General features: G+C 39.7%; 1 protein-coding gene across 1 annotated transcript in view; it reads right to left on the bottom strand.

The window, feature by feature from the left end:
- The window catches only part of LOC140230705 (stAR-related lipid transfer protein 5-like), a 75,385-nt gene that overhangs the window by 15,303 nt on the left and 40,107 nt on the right, over positions 1-19,975 (bottom strand). Inside the window, exons 3-4 of the mRNA XM_072310846.1 lie at positions 9,624-9,673; positions 479-611 (exon numbers count right to left, since the gene is read on the bottom strand). Coding sequence (XP_072166947.1) covers positions 479-611; positions 9,624-9,673 — 183 coding nt within the window. The remainder of the gene's footprint in view (positions 1-478; positions 612-9,623; positions 9,674-19,975) is intronic.

Below are 19,975 nucleotides of genomic sequence, written 5' to 3'. Positions count from 1 at the left end.
TTGCACTCCCAAGGTTTCCTTCGAAAATTACTATAATACAGCTGTAATACAGCAATAGTGTGACAACATTGCTTCTGTTTTATAGAGTGATGAGGTCTGAAGATGGCAGCATATATTGCAGATATACAGAAAGACAGAGAGAGAGAGAATATATCTATGAAAGAAATAGTAAAAGTAATATATATACATATATTCATAGATAGATAGATAGAAAGAAAATAAGAAAGACAGAAAGACAGACAGAAAGACAGACAGATAGATACATAGATAGATAGATAGATAGATAGATAGATAGATAGATAGATAGATAGATAGATAGATAGATGAACAGATGAATAGATAGCTATCAAGTAGATTTAGGGCAGAGAGAGCGACATGAAAATGGATGTCGATCGCTGAATATGAAGAGAACAGAGAGAGGGAGAACGGTAGAAGGAGAGACATAATCCAGGAGTGAACTTGGAGAGAATTATTGTACCTCATTGATGGTCTCAAGGACTTGCGATTCCTTAACGTTCTTATCCCACTCGCCTCGGAGTCCCTTAGGCGATGGAAGAATGTAGTGGATGATCTTTTCCGGAGGAGCGTCTATCGTGCATTCTGCCCGGTAACTGGCGGCAAAGGAAGAGAAAAATAAAAGAGAGGGAAAGAGATGATCAAAAAATAAAAAAATAAAAAAAAATAAAGACAGTGCAAGTCATATCACTACAATATATAGGGTCGGTGGATTGCGGGGGGCGGGGGGAGGAGGGAGGTATCGTGTAATATGGGCGTGGCATATTGGATTAGGCGGAGTATATCGAGGAATGAGAAACCCGTGCGAGACAACGTCATCCCCCTCCCCTACCCTTCTTCAAAGTGACATCCCTTAAACGATGCATTAATTTTCATGCTGTTCTATGATAGCATAGTGCAATACGGCGTCATATGCACTTCTCATTTTACATTCTGAGTGAATGAACATTATGGAAAATGTACACACACAAATGAATATAATTCAATTTTCTATTTCTGTACATTATCATAATAGATACATATCATTATATTTGCAGTCTTTTCATACAACAAACATACTTTAAAGGGATGGTACAGTATTGGTGGAGATGAGAATTGGGCTTTTAACTTCTTGCGAGATACCAAGAAAACACTTATGATATAGTACAGAGCATACCATTTTAAGTGGAATGCAAAGTTTATTTGATGAAAATCGGGTTTGGAATGACTGAAACATCCAAAAACAAAGTAAAACAAAGCGATCGCAATAAAGTGTGGGTCCCACACTTTATTAGAATCGCTCTTTTTTGGATATCTCAGCCATTTCAAAACCAATTTTCATCAAATAAACATTGAATTCCACATAGAATTCCAAAAAATGTTAGAAACCTGAAATTAGGTCTCAACCAAAACTGGAATTCACCTTTAAGAAATGATGATGAACATTAACTTTTCATTATGCTTATAAAACAGTGACACTGAGGTATGCATTTCCACCTTGTGCTTTGGTTGAAACTATAACACTGTCACTGAGATTTCAGTTACCACTTACACTCGACACTATATCCTATTGGGGGGGGGGGGGCGTGAAAGAATGGGTACTACTTAAACCCATCAAGGCCAGAGGGTTATTTTACTCTGAATGAACACATTATCGTCACTAAATTGGATATTTTACAGCGTATTCTTTATTGAAAAAAAAACTATACGAAATTCATCATATTATTTTCATTGTTTCATTATTGAGACCATAATGCATTGACGGTCATCTAAATCTTCACGTTTTACAAATAATCACTATTATATCTTGTACTAAGGATTGATTGAACATCAATGGTTTTGATTAAAAAGATAACAAATAGACATTTTGCCGAGTATTCAGATAATGTCATGGAATATTATATCAGGATACCGTAGCAAATACTGCCCTTTATACCGTGACAGAAGGAAGCAAGTGACTAGAGTGCCATTTCTCATGAATGAGATTTTCTTTCTGCCATGTGCATGAACATCAGTGCAATATATGGACATCTTGCCCTACATATATTTTTGAATATATCTCACTAAAGAATGTACGTTTCTGCACAAAACATGTTACCAAAGTATGAGAAACAAGGTAGTCTGTCAAGTCAGGTAGCCATTAGTGACTCAGATTTTAATATCACTGTGCTATTTACTTCCTCTTGTCATCACTGGAGGGTGAGATACGACAAACTAGCTTTCAAAATGAACTTGCTGTTGCACAGAGGAGGAATAATTATAGTAGCGAAGGTCTCTACATTATACTTATTCACTTCAGTATAAACCTGCCTATTAATTCCTCTGCTATTTGCGATATCTGTGCATCTGAAAAGCAGCCAACATTGTAACGTTCACCGTGGTTATACTGAACGACCTTGCCTAATTCTGCAGAGATATTTTTGGGAATATTCCCAAGGTCCTTCTCGTACCATCGGACTAGTTCATTGTGGTTCATGGGCGTTTATTGACTGTTACGGCAAAAGTACACTAATCGGCTAAACCCGACGTAATTAAAGGGATCTGTTTTAAGTTGGTTTTTATTTCATTATCTTAGAGAGAGGGGTAAACATATTTGAGGGCACATTCATCAGCACTGTCATACTAAAGTCACTCCGTCAAAAAGAAATGCATTAACTCCAAAAGGAGACAAGTATATACTAATGACAAACACTTACGCATATTATACGCGCGCCGACAGCTGACATTACAGAGAAGCAGACAGACTGACACACGCACACACACACACACACACACACAAACACACACACTCAAATAGAAATATGGCCGCGTATAAACAACTAGAGGAACACTCGCAGAGAGCAGACCTCCACCAAGCAGCCATGGTTAAATTATCGCCATTTTGTAGGCAGTATCTAAGTGCATGGCGAACATAGAGACAATATATTTTGGAGGCAATTTTGGTGTAAATCTGATCATTCATTGTTGAGCTCTGACTTGAGAGATTAAGCTTGGTTAATGTCCTTTGTAACCCTATGACTTTTGACCTCATGACCCTAAATTTAATTGTGCCCTTCTTACTTCATTATGAACACACCCTGTACGCTTGGTGAAAATTCGATCATTCTTTCTTGAGTTATTGGGAGACTGAGCTTAGTTTATATACTTTATGACCCCTAAGACCTTTCACCTTTGACCTCATGCATGGTCCCGAATTTTATCGTTTCTTTTTCTTACTTCATTATGAACACACCCCGCAAGTTTGGTGAAAATCTGATCATCCGTTCTTGAGTTATTGGGAGATTAACTTATTTCATGTCCTTTTTTAACCTTATGACCTTTGACCTCTGACCTTATGACCACTACATTTTATCGTTTCTTTCTTACTTTATCGTAAGCACACCCTACAAGTTTGGTGAAAATCTGATCATCCGTTCTTGAGTTATTGGGAGACTTACGCTTTTCTTATCCTTTGAACCATGTGACCTCTGACCTTTCATCTTATGACCCCAAAGTTTGATTGTTTCTTTGTTACTTCATTATGAACACGTAGTGTAAATTATGTAAAAATTCGTTCATTCGTTCTCGAGCTATCTTGGACACTCTAATATACAAACAGATATGCAACATCGCTGTTTCATTGCGTAAATATGCCGCCTGCATACATGATACCTGCATAAAGAGAAAGATACGGACACATAGGCCTATACTGATATTCTCATAAAACAGCCATGCTGAATTCACCAAATTCTGCATGACACTACTCGGATACGTGGAAGTCATTGCATCAGGTAGCTACAGATTTTTGTTTTTTTAATGTTGTTTTAATTGCAATTACCGCACGCCAGTGTCCTGACTAGCTGTCCTTGGGCCGGGATGATACCTTTAATCCGTCGATCCAACAGCTCTTGGCCAGAATGAGATTTTTATTGCACGAGAACTCGTCTTCATTAAAGCTGCATTTGATGTAATTCTCAGTCGTAATAATAGTAAGCTGCTAATAAAAGCAATCATTTGCTCTACAGGCAGAACTGTTCTGCAGCTGCAGCTGTGACTTACTGTATAGTGCCAACAATGTTACTGAATGTCGCCACTTGAAGTCAGGATCTAAATTCCATAATAATATACATCGGATTTCGCATCCAATGTGCATAACGCAACTTCCAGCCCCCACCTCCCCCCCCCCCCCCCCCCCAAGCAGCTACCATATTCCGAGAGTGTTGAAGAGATCGGGTCCCACGTCATAACTCTACTTTATTGAACAACTGCTTCTCTTTTTGATCAAATTAAAACTACCAGGGATTCTATATTGAGCACTCATATCGAAGCTTGCCTAATCACATAAACTACTTGTTATCTGTTTATAAATACGACTAAAAAATCCATGCAATTTGTGGGGGAACGGAGAGGTTAAACAAGTCAATCCCGATGGATACCACACCCACATACAACGAAGCCAAAATGCAGATCTCTTTTAAAGAAATCCACTTCAAAATGTTATCAATTTCATAAGAAACAGAAAAAAAGTTCCCTGCAGAACAGTGCAAAAATGATCAAAACTAGATAAGAAATAAGGAAGAAGTTGGAACATTTTCAATTTTTTTCGGTAAAACACTTCTTGACCAGTCGCTATGAGTATTCAAACGAGCAAGTTGATGATGCCACGCTCTCAAAATTTCTTATTCATTAACAACATTACATACAGAAATAGTAAAAATCTCGTATTTTAGCTGTATAAGTATAAAATTTGCTTTAAAACCACCCAAAATAAAAACAAACAAACAAATGTTAACCCTCTTAAATTTTGGTATGGGAATATATGCTTTTACTTATTAGGCTAGAAATAACAATTTTCTGAATTTCGTATACACAAGTTGTACAACAATCATGAAAAATTGTGAGGGCATGACGTCATCAAATCGCTTATTTGAATATTCATAAGGACTGGTCAAGAAACGTTTTCCGAAGAAATATGAGATTTCAAAATGTCATATCTTCTTTATTTCTTATCCGATCGCGCTCACCAAACATTTACGGTTACCTTCTTAACAAGACTCTAACATTTTTCTCTCGCTGCTAACTTGGTGCATCAAAGCATTGTTCACTGGGGGGGGGGGGGAACTTTTGTTTTGTTTTGTTTTGTTTTTTGTCTCTCGATATTTAATACTGTGAAAGCACGCCTTTGCGATAAATGCATGAATATGACATAACAAGAGCTTTGACATAATCCCTCGATGTGCCACGTCACTACTATTGGCTCAGTCGATCTTACAAACAAGCAAGCAAGTTGTATTGCTCTTGGTTTGGGTTTCGTGGCGTTTATTATCCAGTGTTAAATATTTACGCAGGTGCATGATTATCTATCTGTCAGGCTTGCGCCAGCTAATGATTCTTCGAAGCGTCATAATTTCAAACAGACAATAACAAATGTAGAATATGAAACAAAGAGAGAGAGGGGGACTGGAGGCACGGGGGAGGGGGGTGAAGAGGACGAAGGCAGAGAAGACAAATTAATTCTTCAAAGGAGCTGAGAGGCGCCGCAAAGGGACACTTAAAGGGCTTCCAATTCCAAACCACCTGCCATTTTCGTCTACGTGTTTTAATTTTCCACTAGCAAGCTTTAAGTGTGAAATCTCTTAGAAAATGTCTCCCACGAAGCCGTTATGCACATAATTCTGATGGTTCTTTAGTCTTTCTCTCTCTTTCCTTCATCCCCTTGGCAACGACTCATCACGCTCTTTCATCATACTCATCATTCATCACCTCCGTCAATGTTCCTACCAGCAGCTCTTGGAGGGGGGGGGGGGGAGATGGTAGATTTCACTGTTGATTACACCCACGGTTGAGTCATACCTAAGAAGTCTGCCGCATCAGACGTATACATCGAACCGCACCGAATCAGGATCCGAGCACGCGAAAAACAAAGTTGGTTTATTCACGAGCGTGTCGACGGAGAGAGATTGAATTGGTCGAGGAGTGTGCAAGCGCTGTGGCGCGGTGCTCCTCGGCACGTGGAAACGCGCGAGCTCTAAGAAAAGACTGAAAGATACTGCGGCAATAAGAAGACAAGAGATCATTACGGTTTGTTGACACGAAAATGAAAAAAAGTTTTATTATTTCAAGGCATTTTCTTTTTATTTTGAAATCCAACACCCTACGATCAATTATTTGATACAACGTTAATCATTTTTGTATGACTGTGTTAAAAGTTTGAAACCTGAAGTGCATTACTTTAAACATTTTGTGTCCATACAATTACATTGGGCATTTGATTGTGTATTCTTATCCCTTTTTTTGAGGGGGGGGGAGGAGGGGTGGAAAAATATAAGAAATAACATGAAATGAAATAATTTGCTCCCGTCAAACCCACATTCCCGGTACCATCCAATTTCTTGCGAGATGTCGTATATTATCATTTATGGGAAGGCATGTCCTTTTTTTTTTTTTTGTTCATCCTTTGATTGATTAAGTCGGTAGAATTTTTCAGATCATTCATTTAATCACGTAGACTGACGTTCGTAAGGAAGTGCTGTGAAACATTAAATTGTTATACTGTCTCTTGATAATAGATTTGGTAATGTATGAGGGTTAATTTGGTGCCTCTCAGGAAGACGGGCCGGCCGGGAGTTGTATAATACGTTGGATGCATTGTAGAGGGATTGCAAACGCTGCTGCACTCCTCGCTCTGAAGCAGGCAATCAAATCTGGTCAATACGGAAAATCGTCTCACGCTTGGCCGCCCTAGCCGCGGGAAAAGACCAGAGATTTCAAGGTCAAGGAACCGGTGTCGTGCAATACCGCCCCCATTGCACCTTATAAGTATGAAGTGAGTTCGGGCGCCGCAAACGTGTGTGTGTGCCTATATACCATGCATGGCGCCGCAAACGTGTGTGTGCCTACATGCATGTAACACGTGTAGGCCGATGGAGGAGAAATTTTTTGTTCTTATACGAAGGCGCCACCAGCAGCACAGTCACTGTCCACCAAGATAATCGCAATTTGAACGGAACATTTTTGACAATCTTCTAATCACGAGCATTCACATTCTAGTCAAAATATAGAATTGACGTAAGTATCAGTGTGAGCAATGAGTGTGTGTGTGTTTGATGAGTTTGTGTGGACGTGTGGATGTTTTGATCGTCTGATATTGTACTGGTTCTGTCTAAAAGAAAAAAAAAATGGTCATCATGGTTTTGGTACATATATATCTACATTTTACATGGGTAAAAGCATTAGATTCACGTGTGAATATCCAGATTGCATCGTCATGATTCATCGGAGTTAAAAAAAAACAATAAATAAATGTATAAATAGACGAAATGAAAGCTATTTTAACTTGACACTTTCACTATCAGGCTTTTACAACATGTAAAAGACTTTCGCTTTTGCCTTTTCTTTTTCAATATGACCAGAAAAATGACTGTCTGCGGAGAAATAGTCATCCATTCAATGCATTAGCAGCTGATTTTTGTCTCAAGGTTAGAAATAATGAGACGCATTTTCTATTTCTTTCCCCCTCCCTGCGAACCGCTAAATCTCCGTGTCGCTCAGGTAAACAAGCACGTTTGCACTATAATGTGTGCTTACAAGTGCTCGGTATAAATTGCAGTCTGGGTCGCGCACTGGTACATTAATCTCTCTCATTTACGGCGGATGCATTCCGTCTGCAGCGTCTACGAGATTAATTAGTTATCAATCGCAGCTTTATTGTGCTGCTGTCATGTAGTAAATGAGCTCCGTTACGGCGAGGAGGCTGCGAACGGGGACGAAATTTGGCTCAAAATGCGACGCGTTACTCTTACTGCGCAGATGCGTCCTAAATGCGTCCACCATCGCGCAGCCCAGGGAGATGACGGCGCCGGAGACGTTGGGCATTGACAAAAAAAGAATACAAACATTTAAATAAAAAGAAAACAAGAAGGCCTATCCGCGGCGCCACATTGTTGTGAAAGAACGTCTGCTTTATGACGTCAGTCGAAACTGTAGTATTTGATGGCTCTAACAGAAACCATGTGTTTTCTCACGACTAGTACATTGATTGGAGCTAAGTGCGCATCACGCACATAATTATTACACACACACACACATACATCATCATGACACACATATGATACACACACACACACTTTTTTGTTTTATGACACACACATACACACTCACATATGCCTATATATATTATAGCTTATGTAGATAGATAGATAGATAGATACATACATACATACATACATACATACATACATACATACATACATAGCTATACATATACAATGCAAATAATGTTACAATTAATACTCTGTATATAACTGAAAGACAGACATGCGGATCTAATCAGCAGAGGTGATAGCACTTTCAGGATGTTTACGAAAACCACGATATATCATATAGAGCGCACACGCGCAGTTATTTGCGAGGAATTCGCCAATTTAGATGACAAACGAGGAGACCTAAAATGACTTTCATGACCTTGATGTTTGTCTTCGTTTTTCACATAAACGGGTCGGGCAAGTGGCCAATTGTCTAGCTCATTGCCGTTGAATGATTTGTCTCAGCGACGAGAAAGGAGCGATGCATTGCACATTCGCGGGCAGACATGGCAGAGTAAGTATTTATCAAAATATTATGGGGATCGTCGGGGGGGGGGGGGTTGGGGGAAGAAATCGTGCACTTGTGACTTTCGGGGCCGCAGACAACGTTTTAAGCTAAAACGAACTCAGCTCTCAGAAGGGCTCAAAATTCATTTTGCATCATTGGAAATTCGCATGCCATGTAAACCAAAAGAGTCTACCAAAAACCTTGCCAGGCTGACGCGATTTGCCAGTATGATGAGTTGTCTTGGAGTGTTTTGAGATCGAAAGTGTACAATAATTTCGTTCATGGTACACGACTGATATTCCAAAAGAGCCCTCCCAGTTCCGCATTGTGGGTAGGTAGAACTTTTAGTTAACGCAGACGGTAAGGTAGAACCTTACAATATACGTGACGATCGATTGTGCCCGAGCAATCGCATTTTCCAAAAAGCTCCAAGCAATTCACTTTCATAACTTTAGCGCAAAAGATTAGTGAGTACGGCTGTTGCCCGATTTGTCGAATATCGAAAAATCGATTATAAAAAAAAAATACGCAGCAAATACAATCGGGTATGCTCTTAGACTGTTGTATTTCCCGCGAACCTTTCTGTTTGTTTGTTTGTTTGTTTGTTTGTTTGTTTTTTTCATTTTCCATCTGAGAAGATGGCTGGATAGCCCATATTCAGCTACGTTAAGCTGGTCTTCCATGGGGTCCAGTTGGATGTGAGGTGGGACCACTTCACCGGGTTAAACACCCTGCTCTTTGCGATGAATGAATGAAGCTAATAAATGGCTAATAATGTCGCATGATCGCCTTTCCCTGATTACATTGCTGAAATAGTGTAATTTCTATTTCACACATTTCTCTTAGGTATTTTAGGTGTACATTTTAGAGCAATGATCGACATTTTTGCATGCACATGAGAACTATACGGTTTCAATTTAAGTCAATTCTATCAAAGTCGAGATGTGCAGCGAGTAGCGCTGCTTTGATCCTCCAGTGATAATGAATATCCATGAATAATTGTCAATTTGAATACTTCTGAATTACGAAGTTTCGTATAACTATTGTGATATACTCACATGTGTCCATCAAACTCGGAAGACTTCTTGTACATCACTTTGATTTCTTTCTGTAAGAAAATCACACACAAAAAAGGAGCGTTAAGCTTAGATCGATGTCGATAAACTTAGATCAAAAGAGCATAATGGGTAAAGGGCAAATACGAATAGGTTAAAACAAATCATGTTTTTGATAGTACATGTACGTGAGAACAGAAAACGAGCAAAGCACAGAAACACAGTGGTGTCATTTTGTGCGTGGCATATTCAATTTTCGTAGCAAAGTCGCATTGAAACGTGTACACGTACAGAAAGTCTGTTAAATGCAATAAAATAATTAACATGCTTTCTCACTCATACATTCAGAAATACGAAGGTATATACACGAACACAACATTTCATGGCTTTGATGGACTGTGTCGCAAGACTCGAATACAGGTGCATTTAACGTCACACGATATAAAACGCAACATAGGATACATAAGGAAAGATTATAAGTGAGTAAACATAATAAATTCTCTGTCTCTTTTTTTTTTCATTACGTCTCTTCTTCAGCTTTCTCTTCTACCCTTTTCATCTTCTTCTTTTATTCTCCTTTTTATTCATTTCCCCACTGTCTTCACACAAAAACGTAACAGAAATGTTTATTGTAGCCACACAAATCAGTGAGAAACCAACGAAGCGTCACACACTGTAAACATCCACACTGATGATGCCAATAATCAAAATTGCAGATAACAAAATAATCCATGTAAATCCAGGTGCATTACACTGACAGATATCATAGTTCAGAAAATGATTACACATTCAGCGGGGGTATTTTTCAAAGGAAGGAAAGAAACAAAAAAAAATCATCAAACACACGCCAGTAAAGACATGCGACACGGAGAGGACTGAAAGATAAACGAAATACTTCAACGGATTTTGATTTGGGAGTAAATGATAGCATGGTGTCAGGCAGATGTGAAAACTATTACCTGGAAATTCTCTATAGCGATTTCCTCCTTGAAAGGCAAATTAAAATGAAAATGAAGAAAAATCGTCGAGTGAATATTCTTTCATTTTGGAAATTCGTGTTCGTACAAATCATTCTTTCACGCACAATTATCGAAACGGCGACGAAGTGGCACGGCACAACTACAAATGGCACTAGTTTACGAGAACGATTAAAATGCATTGTCATCTTAACAAATATATTTCGCCCAAGGCCACTTAGAATTATTCACTTGATGATACTGAAATGGCGCCATTCAAAGTAGTAATAGCAGTGACACTAATGATAAAGATCGTCATATCATAGAGTGTTTACAATCAGCGACATTAATCATTGTTTTAATATCACCATCTATATCTACGACTTGTCTCCAGTAAATGAGTGCTGTGGTCTATATGGCACGAAATGTGTGTTGGAATGATAGCAGTCATCCACAGTTAGAATTCAACTATATGAAATAATAGGGTATCAGTCATTACTCTGTTATCATAGCATGTTAGGCAGTTAGGAATGGATATCTCAATAAGTGACGAGAAAATCACGTACACTGTATATGCAACTTGGACAATCATATTCATCACCAATACAATATAATGTTCTCCAGTAATGACGATGAGAATGACATGTGACGTGGGTAAAACAAGTTGGTGAACATGTTTCTATTTCAGACACTTTGTGCATAATTCACACCGCTGTAGAGATAGCATCGTAGACAGCGCCCCTTCGGTTAACAATCTCAGCATTCCTAAGAGCAACGTTCGTTGGTTTTATTGTAAAGGTGAGTGATTAAAATGACATTTGCCAAAAGCTTTCCATGGGGAAAAAAAAAACACCCAAAAGAAACAAAACCGAGAGAGCTAGAGAGAAACACGGGTACCCTGTCGGTGTGGTTGCGTCAGATTTGTAGGTCAGGATTGCTAATACACTTGTCACTAATCAGGGTACAACGAGAAGTGTTTGCTTCCTCGGGTTACGGCTAATTTCAGAGACTCAAGGTTTCGTTCTGGTCACGGTCGCTCGTGGGCTGGAGGTGCGCCACTTAAAGGCGCATTCTCCACTTCACGAGGTTCGTGATCAATGCTATAAACTGGAATAGCTGTCGTCTTTCACTAGATATTCCCGCGCCAATCCCCGGATAGCAGACGATTTGCGTAATGAAATGACAAAGGCAGATGTAGCAACTTTGGCGCCGCAAGAAAAGCAGACAGACAACAGGTCTTGATTTTTTTTTTATTATCTTTGACAATTTACATGATTTGCAAGGTTTAGGAGGATAAACCATTCTTTGATATAGCCAAGGTCACTGTAGCTGAATTTCTGTCCACCATAGGGAAATAAGTCGTGCAACCAATACCACTGTGTAGGCCTATGTATTTGTGAGAAGCACCTTTCATTCGGCGTGGTATAACTACCGAAGATGGTGAACATTGGTGAATGGTTGCACGATGATTTGTATACAAGCCATTGTGCAAAGTCACTCAATGGCGCCGTAACAACAGATACATGCAATGATCATGTATTGAGAAATCAAAAAGGGTTTTAAACCCCTATAAATCAAAAGTTACGAACTCTAAACATCCACATTTCATGCGCTTTCATGGACACAGAGTTGTCATTACATCACACATTATTATATCCACTTTACACATCACACATGCCTGCATAAACGCATCAGAAATACATAATACCACATTGCACACAGCACACTACAATGCATTCTCACACAAACGCATACATACTTCCAACAAAATTATGAAAGCATTGCTCAATGATACCCTTTTGGTGTGTTTGTGTGTGTTTGTGTTCGTGTGTGTTTGTGTGTGTCTTAAGTGTGTGTTATAGGATGCGTGTGTACGTCAGTTGACTTTCGCGTTAAGTGTGGCTTATTGCTATCAAAATGGAGGTCAAAAATTTTGAGTTGGGGCTTATAATTGACATGTTTGTTTTTGATAAAAGCCAAATAACGACTTTTATGCCAACTTGTTAGGCCCTATGATTTGATTTCATGAATGGAAGTAAACCTGAAATGGAGGAAGACATGAAAAAAGTTTTGTGTATTATTATGTTTGCTTGGTTGTTTTTAGGCTCTCTTCTGTTTGGAAAGTAACTTAACTTGCTAGTTTAGCTTGAAGGCCTGGGTTGGATAAAGTAGTCGCATTAAACTTTTGTGTGACATTACATCGCCTTTGCTTTAAAAAAAAAATGCATAAGAGGAAGAGGGCATACCATACTCGAATGTTAGGCCGTGTTGCCTTTTTACGCGATCTACATTGAGAGGTATTGTCGCGAAGGAATACTGAAAACTGTGCGAGTGTTTAGATACGGTATACTGGTTATAGAAGGCGGCAATGTTGACATTGTTCGGTAAACACGGTCCTTTAAGCCTAATAGGCATCGAAGTGTAGGAGTAAGCATGCACCCTAACATGATGACTGACAGGGGGAGATATTCGTCGTCGGCTGCGCAGCCATGGATCACATTTACTGACGCTGAGCGTGTCGATTGTCTGTAGGCGGTGGAGAAAGTTCTTTCGCCGTTCAGCGGTGCACGGTCAGTCGTCCGTGGAGACGGAGAAAAGTCACGCAAATTGAGGCCAGTGGCGCGAAGATCCCTTAGCGGAGCAGACGACAACGCGATGAAGGAATGCATTATCGGAGAAACCGAGCAGGGTGATTGGGTTGGGGGGGGGGGGGGATACGACCTGCGGCTCTCATTTACTGTTGCCACATGCCACATGGTGATGATATCGATTTTCAAAAGTTTTTTCTTTCTTTTTTTTTTGGGGGGGGGAATTCATCAAAGCCTTATATAAGGAGATCAAAATTCACACTTGCCATCAACGGGATGAAAACAAGAAGACTAACAAAATTACATTTGAGATACTTTGTTTTTTTGATACTCCCAACACATTTCAAGGTGTACGGTTCGAAATTGAACACAAAGAAATTGAGGTAATTTTTTTTTAATCTGTTGTTATGTAACACTCAATAAATTCTGTGCTTATACAAGCCATTATCTGGATGATTATGAAATAAATCGAGACTATACGCGCACGAAATGAATGTTTTGTTTTGAAGCGAATGTTCAGCTCTTCCCGCTCAATGTTGTCATATTTCTTTTTGTTGAATTTGATGATTTTCATAAACTCTTTGTCTATATTGTTTTTATCTTGGTCCTGGTAACCATGGTAACAGTGCTGCGCACTGACTTTTGAAGGACAACATCAACAATCACGGCTCTTCTTTCCTGGTGATCTCTATTCCTTATCAAATGCGATATCTTCATTTGTTTTTGAATTATCCGCAAAAATAATCGAAGCAAAAAGTTGCTTCCTTCCCATGATTGCTCTATATACGATAACAAAATAATTGTTTATAAAGTTGTATAAAGGGCTATATACAGCGATAGCTCAACATTGTAATATTATACTGATACTGTTACACCTATCACTTATCATAATGCCGCGAGCCATAATATCCGAATATGATTAGATTCCATCAATAAAGAAACGAACCCGTAGCCTTCCCCCCCCCCTTTTTATATCAAACATGATGTTTTCATTTGATTTATTCCCCATTTGACAAGTCGTGAGGAAACACTCTAGTTGGCAAACATGTCACTAAATCACGTAAACCGGAAACGCTTGCTATATACTCCCGGAAGTCTTTCATGAGCTCCCGTGTCCGTTTGCCTTCCACGTGTCATGTCATTGACTGCATGCACAGGCAAGCATACGAGTTTATTGCTGCTGTGGTAAGCAAAATTATGATATGGTAAGCAAAATGATGATGTGGCTTAATAACCTGGGTCGTCGGAGACTTTTTTTTTAAATCAAGATTTGTTTTCATCAGTTTAATAAGCTCTGTAAATGAGAATCACAAATTCAGTGGGATTTTTAATATAGATATTAAGCATGGAACAGTGAGAGCACAAATCATTGTTCTCAGTAATGTTTCCTCAATAATGACAATGGTTGTGGATGCTGCTGTTTGTTCGTTCCGTCATTAACTTACTTGTACTGATAAATATATTAAAAAAATATATATAGCCTGTATGGCAGCGGTAAAACACTCTGTCCCTCGGATAGGACATATAATGGAGATCCCGTGTGTGAGAAAGTCACATCCCACGCACGTAAAAAGATCCCGCTTCATTCAATCATCACAAAGATCAGGATACATAACCCGGTGAAGTGGTCCACCCCAAGTACTCTTAACTGGACTCCATGGAAGACCAGCTAGTGCAGCTAAATATTATGGGTTATGGATGGGTTATGGGTTATCTTGTCTCGTGGAAAATGCGAACAAAACAAAATTTAAGACTTCAAATGTCCTGAACCTTCTTTTCCGTTAGATAAGTCATGTAAGTTACTTTGTCATAGTTTTTTTTTTTTCCGATAAGCCTGTACAGATACAAAGATACACACCAGCGAATTGGTGATTATGAAAATAATTTTGTCAGTACTGCCACCAGTATCAATACTCATACTTATTGAAGTTCATGTAACTATTTTATAATATTTCTTTTTCAGTTGAAAGTTTTCTTTTTTTTTCTTCTATGCCATGTAATGCTATACTGCAAAGCATTAATCAAAGTTTCCTTAGCCAAAGTCTGAACATGGTACGCGTGGTATCTTCGCGTCTTGAGGTAAACGATGGAAAGCATGCGTTCATGAAATGGATACTAAGTGGACACTCGCTCGGTACTTTAAGAAGGTACTTCAGCACAGTGTAAGTTGTGATGTGTGATGGAGAGGGGTTACAACGCACCCCTACCCCACCCCTCCATAAATCCCAAACCCAACGTCTGCATGGAGGTGGTTACAGAGCGATCTTCATTAGATAGGAATAGAGTAAGTGGGACAAGAGCGAGCGAGTACCAATGTAGTATCCATCTCATCAATGTATGACTGACCGACATATTGGTCGGCTGACTGATCGATTTTAAAGTGGTAGATTGATACATTACATGGTAATTAAACTAGGAAATGCACAAAATTAACCCGAGAAACAATACTCTGGTATATAGTGCAGTTGCGTTTAGACAATAGTGACGCATCCTTTGAACACGAACATGCATTGACGCTTGATACTTTCACAATAAATGCGAGAAAGCTCGGGGAGCGATTCTACAAGAGGTAACGGCAGAAAGAGCAACGTAGGAATAACGTTTTTGCCCCTACTATGTATTTTGTCGGTAGTTTTAGTTCAATGCAGTTATTGTTTAACTCTGACATTTTACTCCAGGTACACGAAACTACACCATCTGACCGTAGAAGTGACATCGGTATATACGCATTAATATCATCCTGTCTTTGAGGAATTTCTTGAACCATGGAGGTTCCTGATTGAACAACGTCACTACAGTTTTGGTTAACAAATGATTCGAACTTTAAGAGTCTTCTGGTATTCCCCTACCAAGTTTGCGCCAGTGAGAAGTTCTTTGACATCCTGTGCGTGGAAAGGAGCGTGTGTAGCACAAAAACAGCGCCAGGCGTATAAAACAGTCTCCGCAGCACGCTCGTCTTTCTCCTTAACCTTGACCCATTTAAACTCCTCCCGGTTTAATGGTCTTTTCACGTGTGAATATACACGGGGTCTGGCGTGTCGGTGCATGTATAGGAGGGAGAAAGAGTTCAACCTGCTCCAGGGCCATGAAAGCATCGGATTGTCCCCTGCCCAGACACTTCAGTCGAGTCTTCCATCCGACTTCTGACTGCCATTGCCAATTGGCTTTACATGCACAGCGACAGCACTCACACTCATGTGAAATGACATGGTACAGGCTAATATAGAAACATTGGAAATTGTTGCACTGACGATGTAATTGTCCCGACTTCATGATATTTTTACTGGATCCCTAAATTGATAATTTAAGGAAAATACGATAACAACGGTCTTACTATACAGGGGCCAGCCTCTGTATAGTAACACTGTAGAGTGTTTGCACCGCTCTCCGATGGCCCTGCTATCATTATTAAAGGCAAAATAGAGATTCCACAGAGGTTTGTTTGTTGTTGTTTTTTTGCAGAAACTGTCGATTTTGCTCTAAAATGGACACATGTGCTTAAGAAATGTGTAAAATAGCGCTGTGATAACACTACAGTTGGGCAACTACAAAATATTAGTAAAAAAGGTATGTCGCCAGTATCGCAATCTGAGAACATTATCCGATCGTGGTTGCTGCGTAATGTTTAGCAATCGATTATTGATAATCGACAAATCGCAGTATCCCGCGATCTTCCGCGCGTGAGAAAATAGGTTGGGAAATACGATTGCTAAGGGCACGATCGACCATCACCTAACGTTCTACCTACCCACTACCGAACGGGGAGGCTCTTCAGGAAGGAAAGACGGGTACACCGACATTTATCATTTTACACTTTTAATCACAAAATACTTCAACCACGTCAACACAGCTTATTATCCTGGCAAACAACGTCAGACAGACAAGTTTCTTGGTAGACCCCTTTTTATCAATCGCAAGCAAATTTCAAATTGTGCATGGAAGATGAATTTTGAGTCCTTCTGAGAGCTATGTTTTGCCTTTAAGCTAATGGTTGCCAGAAATTGATCTTTACAGCCAGATCAATGGAAGCACCATGGCTACAGCATCCTGTCTATTTAGAATGCAAGCCCCAAAGCATGATTCGAAGACAAGATCTCCAGTAAAAGAGTCCAGATTCATTATCTAAACTACTACCACACCACATCCCAGACATTGACTTGAAACTAAAGTCTTTGGCTACACCTCCAGAGACCGGACGATTGAGAAGAAGCTTAAAATGATGGCTGGCGGGAACAAGGTCGACCCTTGTGTGCAGAATGGAGTGGCCAGTGACCAGGGGGGGGGGGGGAGTTGGCTAAGACAGAAAGAGAGGGGGGATGCAGAGACGGAAATGTCCAGCGTCGCGGAGACGACCTACTTGTGTCAACCGCCGTCTTCAGTTACCATGGCAATATATGATTGGAATGGGAGAAACGAGCATTGATTGGCGCCAATTTGTGTCCGCATGTAGTGTGTGTGCATGTGTGTGTGTGTGTGTGTGTGTATGTGTGCTGTTAATGCAGACGATGCTCCTGTCCAGTTTGCAAATTCAACAAGGAAAAGTAGAAATTACGCAGTGCGTAATATATGTCCCCGCCGGAAGTAGCATTTAGTAGCAAAATGTACAATATAGGTAAAAAGATCAAGGTCAAAGGTCAAAGAAGTCAAAGGTCAAAATTCTATGTAGAAGTTTTGAAGCCCTCACCAAGTGCCATCACATAAAGCAAACGGAATCGAAATCGGGTTAGAAATGGCGAAGGAGTAGCATTTTGTAGCCAATATACAATATAGGTAAAAAATCAAGGTCAAAGGTCAAAGAAGTCAAAGGTCAAAATTCTGTGTAGAAGTTTTGAAGCCCTCACCTAGTGCCATCACATAAAGCAAACGGAATCGAAATCGGGTTAGAAATGGCGAAGGAGTAGCATTTGGTAGCAAAATGTACAATACAGGTCAAAAATCAAGGTCAGAGGTCAAAGAAGTCAAAGGTCAAAATTCTGTGTAGAAGTTTTGAAGCCCTCACCTAGTGCCATCACTTAAAGCAAACGGAATTGAAATCGGGTTACAGATCGTCTGTTGAGAATGAGAAGGGCGTTAAGTGGTCTTGAACACTATGGCCCGAATTCACGAAGGTGGTACAAATGAAACCATGGTTTAAACCATGGACAAAAACCATGGAAGGCCAAGTGTCACATGGGATATTTCGCTATGAAATCAGTCATTTCGTCGATGAAATGATTATTTTGTGAAGAAATGACAACATTTTGTAACTAAATGAACATTTCGTCCACGAAATGATAATTTCGTTAACGAAACAGTCATTTTGTCGACGAAATGACCAATTTCGTAACGAAATATTCTGTTTGACACTTGGCGCTCCATGGTTTTTGTCCATGGTTTAGACCATGGTTTCGTTTGTACCACCTTCGTGAATTCGGGCCTATGGGTTTTGTGGCAACTGAACGCCCTTATCATTCTCAACCGATGAAATGGCGAAGGAGTAGCATTTTGTAGCAAAATGAACAATATAGGTCAAAAATCAAGGTCAAAGGTCAAAGAAGTCAAAGGTCAAAATTCTGTGTAGAAGTTTTGAAGCCCTCACCTAGTGCCATCACATAAAGCAAACGGAATCGAAATCGGGTTAGAAATGGCGAAGGAGTAGCATTTTGTAGGCAATGTACAATATAGGTCAAAAATCAAGGTCAAAGGTCAAAGAAGTCCGAAGTCAAAATTCTGTGTAGAAATTTTGAAGCCCTCACCTAGTGCCATCATATAAAGCAAACGGAATCAAAATCGGGTTAGAAATGGCGAAGGAGTAGCATTTTGAAGCAAAATGTACAATATAGGTCAAAGGTCAAGGTCAAAGGTCACAACTGAAATTCTGTATAGAAGTTTCAAAGCTCCCATGTAGTGCTATCATATAAAGCAAACAGAATCAAAATCGGTTTAGAAATGGCGAAGGAGTAGCATTTTGAACATTTTGATCACACACGGACGCACGGACGGACACACGGACACACGGACACACGGACACACACACGTACGGAGCCCGTTTCATAGTCCCCTGCTCGAACTCGTTCGGCGGGGACAATTAAAGACGTGTCTTCTTGAAAATCTATATTAAGGCGTGTTTCGTCTCTTATACCAAAACTTCGTTCTACCGGACATCAGTTATTTCTGCTTCACTTTGGCTCAGTGAAGTCGCAGTCGAACCCTTGACATCATCTATTTTCACAAATCTGAAAAGGGTATAAAAAAATATTGGCAATAATATTTGTTTAGATGCTGATACCTTCAGGTCCCATTGCCCAGAGGAAGTGCATTTCATAATCCCCATTCTGTTCTGCAAGGTGTTCCTTCGAAAATTCCGATGTCAAGAGCAGAAGTCCCTATGCTGCTACAAGCCCGAAATCTCTAGAAACTTCCAATTGAAACTAGAAATATCACTGAAGGTGATTAATACCCCCGCCCCGTGACGACAGTCTTACCCAAGGAAAGTACAGCACTTGGTGAAAACATGCATTGAAGACAGTATATGACATGGCATAACACACACTGAGATAACTTATTTCAAAAACAGAATGCATGCAATAACAGAGGTTAATGTGTATTGGTAGCCTGCTACGCAAGAGTTTTCCAAGATTTACTGCAATAATTTGATGTCACGATGGAAGTAGTTCAATCTGTAAAGGGTTTTTCCAGATTTATTGCTATTAAAATGTTGTCACCATTGCAACACAGTTTCTGACACGTCGAAAAATATGCGTTGCGCTTCTTCGCTCCAAGGCCAATGTGTGTGCCACATTTCATGAGCTTCAGTTGAATACAGAGGAAG

The sequence above is a fragment of the Diadema setosum genome, chromosome 7 (assembly GCF_964275005.1).
Source record: "Diadema setosum chromosome 7, eeDiaSeto1, whole genome shotgun sequence".
Taxonomy (NCBI): domain Eukaryota; kingdom Metazoa; phylum Echinodermata; class Echinoidea; order Diadematoida; family Diadematidae; genus Diadema; species Diadema setosum.
The sequence above is the reverse complement of the archived record's forward strand: the minus strand, read 5'-3'. Positions and strand labels throughout refer to the sequence as shown.